The sequence below is a fragment of the Acanthaster planci genome, linkage group LG04 (genome assembly GCF_054643075.1).
Source record: "Acanthaster planci isolate LZ-2023a linkage group LG04, COTS_SCS, whole genome shotgun sequence".
NCBI lineage: Eukaryota > Metazoa > Echinodermata > Asteroidea > Valvatida > Acanthasteridae > Acanthaster > Acanthaster planci.
Window position 1 is genome coordinate 1,641,969 of NC_141780.1, and position 12,023 is coordinate 1,653,991.

At 38.4% G+C, this 12,023-nt stretch overlaps 1 protein-coding gene across 8 annotated transcripts in view; it reads left to right on the forward strand.

Moving 5' to 3' along the window:
* Positions 1-12,023, forward strand: part of LOC110982123 (voltage-dependent calcium channel subunit alpha-2/delta-3-like) — a 79,304-nt gene that overhangs the window by 26,443 nt on the left and 40,838 nt on the right. For all 8 annotated transcript variants that reach the window (XM_087135331.1, XM_087135332.1, XM_087135333.1 and 5 more), the window contains 4 exons: positions 6,544-6,603; positions 7,117-7,285; positions 8,545-8,676; positions 10,866-10,926. In XM_087135331.1, the coding sequence (XP_086991457.1) occupies positions 6,544-6,603; positions 7,117-7,285; positions 8,545-8,676; positions 10,866-10,926 (422 nt within the window). The remainder of the gene's footprint in view (positions 1-6,543; positions 6,604-7,116; positions 7,286-8,544; positions 8,677-10,865; positions 10,927-12,023) is intronic.

Here is a 12,023-nt window from a genome sequence, read left to right on the forward strand (position 1 = left end):
AGGATCAGCATCGGCCAGGCTTGAGTTGTCAAAGCTGGAGGTTGGTTCTCATATGACAAAGGGCTGCCATTTGAAGTGCAGAAGACAATGTGAAATTAGCTTGGGTGTTTGCATACTTGGAGATAGTTGTCAGAAGAATGGCATAAGACTTCTTTGGTCGATGGACCAGCATGGACAGTTTGTTTTGGAGAGTTGGTTATAACTTGTTCTGAAAGCCTAGAAATGTTTACTTCATCCTGTGCATTAAAGTATAATGGTAGGTTTGAATTTATAAAAATAACAATGAGCCAAAATATGAATCTTTAAGAAATGAACTTTACTTTGAGGACAACTTTACAACCCAAAATGAAGGGGGCTTTAATAATGATGGAGTTTTTCTTCTTTCCATTGCTGATGTCTTTCGTTCAAGCAATTTTGTCATTGCCATTTTGTACACGAAGCAAAATAAAACATCTAACAATGAAAAAAATTGAAACATTTTTCTGTGACATGTTATATAAAAGAAGTTGTGATCCGGTTATCAATGGCTCTTGTTTAGTCCTTAAAAAAGTGACAATTGAGGAAAGATTTTTATTGTTTGAATTATTCAGAACAAGGCTGTATCATCTCTTGAATAATCTACCAGTTCTTCAGTTTCAGACTCGGTATATTTATTCTGAAAGGAAAGGACCGTGATAGGCTCAAGTCAAAACAATGTGTAATCTTTACAAATAGGCCTACCCCTCAATTTTCAATTTTAGCTCGCTTTTTATTTCTTGTTTTATGACTGTTCACTGGGACTCATGGGAGAACTGTTTTTTGTACGAACTGAATGAGTTACCCAGTATAAATAAGAAATAAATAAACCCCTATCTCAATAATATTTTGACTGAAGAATTAATGCAGATTACAAGTCTAATTGAGGACAATAATCCTCTTTTTTGCATTATCAGCCGCTGGACTAAGTTTCTAGATTATACGCAACCGCTTGAATGGATTTAAACTTGCAGTTCAGTAAAAGAAAGGTTTGTAGAACGGTATTTGACATGATTTGTCCAACAAGTTAAACAAGTAAGGCCAGTCTACATTCTTCTTTTTATTATTATTTTAGTCTATTTGGCTGTCCATAGCATTTCGCAGGCTGAATTAAGAACAGTTATCACAAGATAATAGTAAAATGACAAAGGTAATAATACATAAAATTAATATAGATGTAATATTATTATAGAACTTGTCGAATAAAAATGTGATTGCTCATAAAGAAATTAAGCCAAATAACCAGATAAACGAAATGTACAACAAGAGGACAGAAAACACATACACCACCTAGAAGCCAACTCTTTGTCAACATATTGTCTTGTTAAGCTTCCATCTTGGGTAATATATTCCATTTTGATTATTAATTTCTTGCTATAGCCAAAGTGAAGTATATTTGTTATTCTCGTATGCAATATTATGGTGCACATATTACTATCCCCATACAGTATACAAGTCATCAGACATAATCCTGTGTGCAACAGTTTTTTACAATTTTTCATTCTGCTGGTTGATCCTGGAATTAACTTAAGCAATGCAGACTGTTAATATTGCTGATATGAATATTCATGCCCTTCAGAGGCCTTGTCCTGAATATGATGTATTGTATTTTTTTTTCCTCTCAAAGCTCAACATCTGCAGGAGACTAAATTTGTTATCTTTACAGAATCACATTTGCTTGTATAATTACTTCATCTTTGCTGGGTGGATTTTGTAAGAATTTCATTTTTGTATGAATCTTTACTGGCCCTCTAAAAAAGATGAGGCACTCCTGGTGGTGGGGGCTCAACTTTTATGAGTCAGTTGATAACCATGATATGATAACTACTCTAAAGCATACAGCTCCAAGCAGTATTTCATAATAAAATGCAGTGCCAATAATAGAAGGAGGAAATGATATGTCAGACTTTCCCTGCGGCCCATAATGACTGATTCAGTGTAAATGCTAATGAATGTAAAAATAAAAAAGGTCAGAATTATTTCATGAGAGTATCCATCTGTATTCAGAAGGTATTTTATTTTACTTAACCACTGTCATTTTCTACAGGGGTAGTTTGACTTTCAAAAGCACATGGCTGTGGACAAAGTTAAGCTAATGTACGGAAAAAAAAGAAAAATTGGCAACCATAGGGAAAGCTTCAATAAGAAAGATTTTGTAGCCTGTGGCCATGGAGAGTACAGTATTGCAAACATTAGCACACTTAAATCAGTAAGATGATGAGCACGAATGCTACAAAATAGATGTCTGTCTGCGAGGGCTGTCAAACCCTCGAAACATTGATCTATAATTTATGAAAACTATGAAATGTTTCCCCAAGGGCAAATGCGAACACATGTATTTTTGATAATGCTGGGAGAACTGCCATAAATTATTGTGACAGCTTTGTGGTGATGTTGGGATGATTGGGCACCGTCAGTCTGATCAGTCTGTTTCTTCTCAAGGGAAATAAAGTTGCTGGGATAGACTTTTACCCCCAAAGGAGCCGAGCTATGTGGGGGTGGGGGGGTTCTGCCCCCAAAGATTTTGGCTGTCCCAAGGGTGATTTATTTCTGAAATATTCCTTAGTAGCACAAGTGTGGATTTTCAACTCAATCTGACATATGCTTTTATTGTTACAGTCATTTAAAAAGTTCAAGGCCACACATATGCTAGCTTGTGTGCACTGAGCGTAGCAGCGGAAAAGTATACATGTTTGGCTGGCCTGTCTTGTAAAATGCAGGTGCTGCGCAAGAACAGCGTGTTCGATTTTCACAGCATTGGTGTTGAAATGACCACAAAGAGTTGCTGAAAAGAGTCCTGAAGGCTTGGCTTGTGAAAAATTCATTGCAGCAATATCTGAAAAAAAGTCAAGGGAGGTGGACTCCACCCCCAGCTCGGTTAAGGTTGACTCAAGTCCCTGTAAGGAATGTTCAGAACCAGACAATGACTTGCACTTGTTCATCATTGACACATGCTGTGATGCAAGGTTTAACACTGTTTCGATAAAACCATTGCACAAACAATAATAAAGGGGTATCTTTCTTTGGTTACATGAACAGCCATTTAGCTGACAGTGTACCTGTCTTCCTTGTGTACCTTTCACTCTTGTCCAAACGTTTGCTTGGCTTTTCCTGGGGCTACTCCAGTTGAAAGCACATAGCAGCGAGGCATATCACTGGAACTGTAAGATGTGACACCCATGGGGATAAGCCAGGCATGCTGTTGGGTAGGCAAACTGATCTAGCACTTGTGAGAGGGCATTCAGAAAATGCATTTCAGATATAAAATCTGAGGGGGTCGGCTTCTCTCCAAAGAAACGTGCACATACGTTGGTTACCCTGCCACAGACCTTCAATTGTGGCTTGGGGGAGAAGCGTTTCACATTCCGTGAAATTGTCTCCAGGTAGAGCATAGGCTTGAAACTCGCTGACGTAGGCCTATCCAATGACAGATCATATGTCCAACAGAAAACACGCTTTTCTGCAAATCCTGCAGCAAAGGCATCTTTGTTTGTAGTGAGACATACAAACATTGACAAACTTATCTGAGGGGGTCTTCACTTATTAAAAACAGCTAGCCCTCTCTTTTTTTTTTTTGGGTCAGTGGAAGTTGGGATTTATACTGCCTCAAGCAGGAATGAGGACCGGAACACCTTGGTAATTATGTCAAGATGCCTTGTTTTGTTGCCTTTAGTTGAGAACATGTTCCTTTTTCATTTTAATTAAATTCTAAAACCTTGAGGCATACAAAGTCAGTTTCAAGCAAGATGAAACCATAAGGCTTTTCTTGAGTGGATATGTTTGTAGAACCTAGCACTATTGCGGAACCTTGTAATTATTTCTGTGATGTTCCAGTAGAAATATCCAGAACATATTTGACAAAGAGTATCCCTTGCCTTGCTCATTCTTAATCTTTTTTTGTGCAGTTCCTGACCTAAAACAAATTAGTTTATCCTGCCTTTGCGCATTTTTGCCTGGATTCTGATAAACGACTGAATTTGCTCAGCCACCAGAAGTGAATCAGTGATCATAAACAGCTTCAAGAAATCAGGATATCAAAGCATCTTTCGGATGAATCAGAATATGGCTCACGTTGACCCTGATGAAGGCGCCAGTGTTATCTCACGTTATATCCATGGCCCCTTGCCAAGCCCGCGATTGATTTCAATTTGCCATCCAAGCGTTATGTTTCAACAGAAGCAGTATCACCACCTGTAATTAAATTATTCTATCTCACTGGGCACATTACGAGCGATGTCAGTACATTTAATCTTATTTGCTGATCTTGTATGGTTTGAGTTATAGTTACAGTTTCAGGGAGTAGTTGCGGTTTTGTTTTGAACTTCCTTTGTTCCTGTCTATCTATTGTGCAGATAGTTCCCAAAAAATGAATAAACAAATTTTCTGTTCTGTTTCATGAAAGAGGCGATAGTGCTAAAAAACCTGAAGGACCATGAAAGGAGATGAAATAAAAATAACTATATACGACTTGGGGGGGTGTTCATTCTTGCTCTAAACAGTTTATTGTTCCACTACACTCTTTCTGTGGACAGAAGTTAATTAAAAATGAAATAATGTGAACCAGGCCTGCATTTGTGATACTCATTCACTGGATTCCCCACACCATTTCAATATGCGTCTGTTACGGACTTTAATTTCTATTCATCTAACTCTGTGGAAAAGACCAGGGGGAAACAAAATCCCGGATATATACAGCCCAGGAGAGATCCAAACAATACTCTGCATGGTTTAATTTCCCCCTCCCAAGAACAGCCTGAGGAGGCGGTGTTGATTGCAAAGGGGTTTTTCCTTTGGGTGTCTTGCTCAGGTGGTGACCAATATGCTTCTTGAAGATAGCTAAACTTACTGAAGATTTTCAAATGGGCATCAATTTTGTTAAGACATTGTAAATCCAGACTCTTGATTAGTAGGCCTATCCATTGATGTGGAAATGACAACTGTGTGTCCGATGATAAAATGAAATTATCAAAGGTGCATGCTAATGGAACATAACTGGAAAGCATGTAGACCAGTAGGCATCTCCTAATTAGTTTTATCTACAGAGAGGAATATTATTCACAAAATGGCTGACTAGTTCTGGCTCAGGAACTAATAAAACATTGAGGAGAGTGCTGGAAAAGTGTTCATGGTGAAAGTGGCATTTGGGAATCAGGTTGGCAGGAATTGTACACGATTTGAATTTCATTAATAGAAATTGGGTCATGCCGGTGTATGAAAACTGGAGCACACCAGACTACCTTGTCTAAGATCCACATGTTTGGTCTTTGTTCTTCATTCGTGCTGGTAGCTGAATTTGTGTCTGCTGGAAGGAAGAGATCGTATAGTGTGATTAATTATTAACATCTCAGATACTATAATTTCATTGGTCTAGAAAAGTCACTTTCCAAGTTTGTACTAAAAATGATGGGAACGCTCATTGGTTTAATTCATAAACTGTGCCATATTGTAAATAAGCATTGCTAGTCTTAAACATATGAGTCCACTGACATCACCCAAGAAAGGGAACAAGGAAAGGAAAAAGTGTTATATGCAGCTAATATTTTGCTGTTAATTTAGCATAGATTTAATGTTACAAACTGCTCCAATTTGGCGTAAAGTGTAACTGTGTCCCCAATATATGGGAAATTATTCCCAGTACTTATACATTTTGAGTATTGTTTTCTGATATTTTCAAAAATTTGGTTATATATTTAAATTAATCCTAGCCCCTTGAAACATTTGGGTGGTCACTGAACTCTGGGCAGATGAGGCTGTCCAAGGCCTCAGTACAACCCTAACATGAGGAATAGCTCTGCTGCTTATGCTTGGAATGAAACATGATCACTCTTGACTGAATGTGACAGGTGGGATCGTGTTGCCACAACTGTGTCACTGCCTGTCTGCTCCAATTTGGATTGATTCTTTCTTTTTTGAGGAGAGAGACAGGAACTAGTGTAGCGTAGCCAAACTTATTGACTGGGAGGTGTGCTGAGAGAAAATGATAAATTTTCTGTCGGCCAACTTCAGTAATTCAATAAATCTTCTATTAAGGAAATACATTTGAATGCATATAGCATAATCAATGCATAAAGGAGGGGGTGATGTGAAAATATGTAAATGGGAAGACTGTTGGCAGTTTAGTTTCTGAATGTGCTAAAAACCGTTCTTCGATCAACTTAGACATGAAATTTTGAACACTTGAATTCTTTTATCCACCAAAATGTTTGAAATTATTTTGGTCATACCATGAAGGTAGAATGGTCATACTGTTCAAATGATATGGTTGCCAAAAAAGAAACTCAATTTTGAGGGCAGAGATTAGCAGACAGCCAAAGAAATGATTGAAAAGTAGGAACTATTGCAACGCAGACTAATTGAGTAGACATTGAAGTTTGGAATAAAGTTTATATCAAAGCAATGTGAACCGCAAAACTAACTATGCATCACTGTTTTTATTGATTTCTATAACAGAAAGGAACAACTCCATTCGAATCTTTTTCAGGGAAGAGTAAACATGTCAAGTTCATTCTGCATTTGTCTCGTTAACAGAAACTTAGGAACACGGTGGAAGAGGCTCATGAAAGGCATGAGTACGATCCAGACCTTCAGGTAGGAGGCTTATCATTAAATTAAATCCATGTTGAGCAGTTCTGTGTTGGTTGTCAATCTCTCCTGCACTTTAGTTTCTCTTTGTCTCTATAATCTTTCATCTCTCAAGCTTGTTGAAAGTGTTTTGTTGTTGTTGTTGTTGTAAAGGTCTGTTCTCATTTTTGTGATGGTAATAAAGACTTAAACGTTCTTTGATTAAAAAATGAAAATGCCCTTGATAGCTTAGCATATTGTGACTGCTTCCTGTTGCCAAAAAATGTAACAATTCGTCCTTTCATTGTTTCCAAATTAGCGACTGCTTAATATTCTGGTTTCGAACAACACATGCCCAAAATGAAGTATGTCTGAGGTTATTTGGATGCCCATGTGAGATCTACCCAATCAGCTCGGCCCCACAAGGATGGGCATGGAGGCTTTGTTTTCTAACGACCTTGTTTTTTTTTTTTTTAAATGAACTGGCTGTCCTTGTAGTACACTTTGCCATTCCTGTCACAACCTTTTCTCATCCCAAAGTTTGAATACTTCAACTCCAACCTCATCAACACGAACACTACTGGCCGCAACGACAGAGATGCCAATTTGCGCAAGCCGTTTGCTCTGACACCCAACGATCACTTCAACGACATTCCTGTCAATATTGTCAATAGCACTGTCCAAGTTGCTGCCAATGTGTATAACTTTGGTAAGTATAACAGCATCATTTCATTACACGTAATTTTGATGGCACTTTTATGATTCGTAATTAAAAAGGGGGTGGCCCCCACACACATACAAAATAGGAAAAAAAGAAAATTGGAAAAATGACAAGGAAAGTAGAAAGGGGATGAAAGTCACCCATTTGCTTGAAAATACCTTGGCGTTGACCCCTCCTTCACCACTGATGATGGTTTGTCAGTTGCTGCTTATCCTCTCCCCCAAAAAAGCTTGCCCCCCCCTCTTCAGCGATGCCAACCTTGGAGGAGTATTTCTTTATTCACAGTCAGCTAAAATTAACTACATGTAGTGTGTGACTGTGTGCCGTATCAAAGTACACACTATTCCTCAAGCATAATAGCCGCATAGCACAATCTTACTCTGCCGAGTCCATAAAGCTGGCCCTAAATTCAATGGCTACCAATGAGAATGAGAATTTGGCTCCAAATTTCAAAGGTGGAGAATGTCTGCCTCACATACAAATAAAGTCTTCAATCTAGCTCTGCGTGCAGGACAGATTCATGAGTTAATTGTACTCCATGCTTGTTTTCCCACATGTCATTCGCACCAGCCAAAGTATGCGAGTGAAATGTCATGTGTCATGCCAAGATGTAGCGTAAGATGAACTGTTGATGGGTTGAAGAATGTCTCTCCAATTCAGTACAAGCTTTGAAATCATCTTAGACAGTGCAGTTATTATTAAAGCAAACAAGTTCCAACGAATTGTAATAACAAAAACGTGTTTTCTCAGCATTTTTAATAACAATGTGTGTATATTTAGTCTTACTGTCAATATTCTTAAATATTCTTGACAATGCTGTCCAGTGCTTTGCCAAATACTGAATTCATTAAGGCCAAGTTAGTTCCAATAATTGAATATTTGAATACCGTTCTATTAATCACTCAGATAATTGGTCGGACCAAATTTCTATAAAAGCTGAAACAAATTTTGCATGTTTTTTTAATAAGTAAAGAAAGAAAAAATCCAAGAAAAAGTAATTTTTGGTCTTCTTGTTGGGCCTGTGCATTCAGCTATATTTACTTGCAACACCTTCGAAAATGTGCATGCTTTTAGAATGCAATTATGCAACTGAAAAGTAATGTTTTCCTTTGCTGTTTTGTTGATTTTCACCTCCAAAATTCAATCTTTATAGCAAATATTTGAATGTTCCATCAAAACAAATATTTGCATTTTCAGTAATCAATTCAGTAATCAATTGAACAAACTGAGTCCTTTTTTTGTGTCAGGTCCTGATGTTTTAAATGGTATCAAGGAGACAGAGGTACTTAATGACGTTTTTCAAGAGAACTACGAGAGAGATCCAACGCTCACCTGGCAGTACTTTGGCCACAATACTGGATTTTTCAGGAACTACCCAGGTCAGTCATTAGTGACCCCTGACCATCCCAGTAAACTCAGAAATGATAATTGTCACTTAAACCCAAAATGAAAACTGACTTTCAAAGTTTACATTTTCATGGTTTAGAAATTGCCACAAGTAACAACCAGCTCTTTGCCAAACATTTTTAAATCGTGTACAAGCCCAAAAGAAAAACAGAGACCGCGTTCACTCCTCCAACAAATCTCCTTCCCCATATTTACCTGATTCCTAAGTAATGTATGTACTTCTGTGATATCTCACCATGAAATAAATTCGGAGTGCTTCACAAAGAACCCTTGTGCGATTTTCCTGCTGCCTTTCCATCGGCACAAAATCAACTGATAGAGAAGGTTTAAATGGGAGCATGGTTCTGAGCAGCTCCTTGCCCACGTAGCTCACATTGGCTCCAACCTCCTGCAATAACAGGAATATTTCAGAGTTGTGGAGTGGCACCTGTCGCCTTCAAAATTACACTAGGTAGGGTAAAGGTTTGGAGAAGAGAGGGTATAGCAGAGACCTGCCAGGATTGCTTCAGAGTAATAGTGGTATGCCTTGTGGTGAGGTTCTCATTCTCCGACACCAATCTGGAATTTGTTTGAATGATTCTTAGCTGCAGCTGTCCAGCTCAAATGCCACCCACGTGTATACTTCATCTTAAGTAACATCAACCTTGGATCCAGATTGTAGTTAATACAAGTACCATGGCTCGATTTCTCAGAACTGAGCCAATCATAATAGGCCTGATGCAAGTGAGCAGTTGTACAGCCACGCTAATCAAGGCAATGGTACAGCAGGTGCAAGTTTCAAATTTCAACTATTAAGCCTTCCCCCGTAATGACTTATTCAGTCCTCTTATTCAGGCGTTTGAATATTTGGAAGAGCACAGTTGCTTTCCATCCCAAGTCTGAGGCGTTGAATTCAAATACCACCACTTTATTGCTAAAATTTAACACTCATTAGAATTTGATTTGTAAAGGTAACGACTTTACTTATCTGTGCAAGCAACGATTAGTATTTCACTGTAGATTTAACTGCAATGGGGGGGAGGTATCTCATTTCCCAGCATGCCATGTTTTGGGCTTTTATCTTCGAGACTTTCCTGACAGATGCCCGGTAGCCAACCATTAGCCTACATCCTTTTGTGTCCAATACAATCAAGACGAAGTTCATCAGCTAGAGGGCAACAGAAGATGGATTCATTTGTAAAATTTGCAGGGAACAGTCTTCAGGGCAATTGGGCCTAATTGTCTCCCTTGTCTCCCTCATCTCCTGCTGTCCAACACTTCATGTTGGTTCAGATTCACTCTGACATCAAAGACCTTTCTTGCTTGACCTGTACAAAAAGATCAAGATGAAGGCTGAAAAAATCTTCCGAAGGAAACAAAGGGAAGTGAAAGCAAAAAAACTCTTGGATATCATCAAGTCTCAGTCTGCTATTGACTAGATTTAGGTGATTGTCACTTGCAAATCATTGACATATGACAAATAGGGCTAATGATTAGAAATTAAGCATACCTGCACCATGTGTATTGTATTCCCATTTTGATCAGACTCAAGCAAGTCTGCAGTCTTCCACTTAAAAGTTGTAACTGCTATTTTTCAGTGACAGGTGTTGCTTAATTTTAAGCATTGTTTTGATGTTGGCCATGTCTCTTGACAAGTGTAAAGCTTAAGTGTAAAGCTTGCTGAAACTTACTCCAAAGACTTGAGCACTGGTCAGAATTTGTCGAAAAAGGATGGAGCAAAGGCATATTGCTCTCAAACCCACTTGGCAGCGGGATTTAAATGACGCAGTGGTTTCTAAAATCTGTACAAGCAATTCATTTTGTAACTGGTATTTGGAACACCTTGCTTTGACAACGTCCTGCTTGCTGGATATCTCATCAACTTTAGTACGTTTAGCTTTTGGCAATACACTCTTAATCATTTCAAAATTGGCATGAAAAAAGTTGATCTTTTACAGTCAGTGTTCTGTTTTTAGCCTGAAACACGACATCTTCTCTGATCGCCTCAAGATCAGTTGTCAGAGCAATATGGCATTGCAAAACATGTCTGAAACCTGAAATCAGCTTCAGTCTTTAATCTTCCGAACTTAAACAATTGCTCATGTTGTAGGCTGAAACAGGAAATTGAGGAGAAAGTGAGCCAAAAAAAGTAGCAATCTCTTATTTGGTTTGTGACTTTCAGGAATTGAATGGGAGAAAAACAGCATGGGTCTAGATCTGTATGACTGCCGTAAGCGAGGCTGGTAAGTGGAATCGGATTTTCTCTTATTCAGAATGTCAAAAGTCCTTCCCTAAACTCTTGCTAGCAACCCTTCATGTCCCTTTTTGTGGGTTGTTTCCACAAAGCCAAAGGCCCTGACGTACAGCATGTATAAATCAGCCTGTAGACTTGACTCTGTTCTGTGATGGAATACTATGAAATCGGAAATCGGAGGGGGGGATTGGGACTTTGTTTTAAGCTTTAAAATATGTTACATTGAGTGGAAAAGGTAATGAAAATAATAGCATATTGTCTATCACAAACTGCATAGCCAGTAAATGTTAGATTTTCTTACCCATAGAAACTGCTGGGGTGGGTTATTTTAGCCGCAAATTCTTCAACCTTGCAATTGCGCTTAGCCCAATCAAGCATGATGGGTTAATACATCAACCACAGAAATGAAAAAAGAATTCTTAAAACAAGTGTATATGTCCTCCATGGAACAACTAAGGAAAATTACCTGTGTTTACCCATCATCCAGCGTCAAGTGGTTAATTATGATGACAAGTGTAAATCACAATATAAGCATGCTCTGAAAATTTGGTCATGCTTGGTATGTAAGCCAGCATGAACTTATGACATCACAGCAAATACTTACATTGCAAACTCCCAGTAGCTGAACCCATTTCAGCTTGGCAAAGTTTTACACAAATGCTTTGTTTGTGTCATGTTGAGTATCAATTTGCGATAATATGTCCACCCTCTCAGCACCAAACAATCCTGGCCTTAAATCATAAAATCCCTCTGTGTCAGAGATTCCATGCTGCTCATAATCCAACAGGAAATCACTTTGAGAGTGCCCTATAGTAGAGAGATTAATTTTCAAAAATGCTTAATTTTCTCCCAACTGGTTACAATTTCTGGTCTTCCAAGAAATAACTTGCATGTGACAAACATGTTGCGGTGTCTCATCTATTTCACTGATGAAGTTACTTGTGGCAGTTCAGGATCACTCCGTCTGCAACATGAGATCTCCCGTCATGTTGAATCATGTGCAGAGCAAAGAGACATTATATCGGATGGTAGACAAATAAAACGAGATGTACTTCAAGCATGGTTGAGATTCAGTGTCCCCTGTGG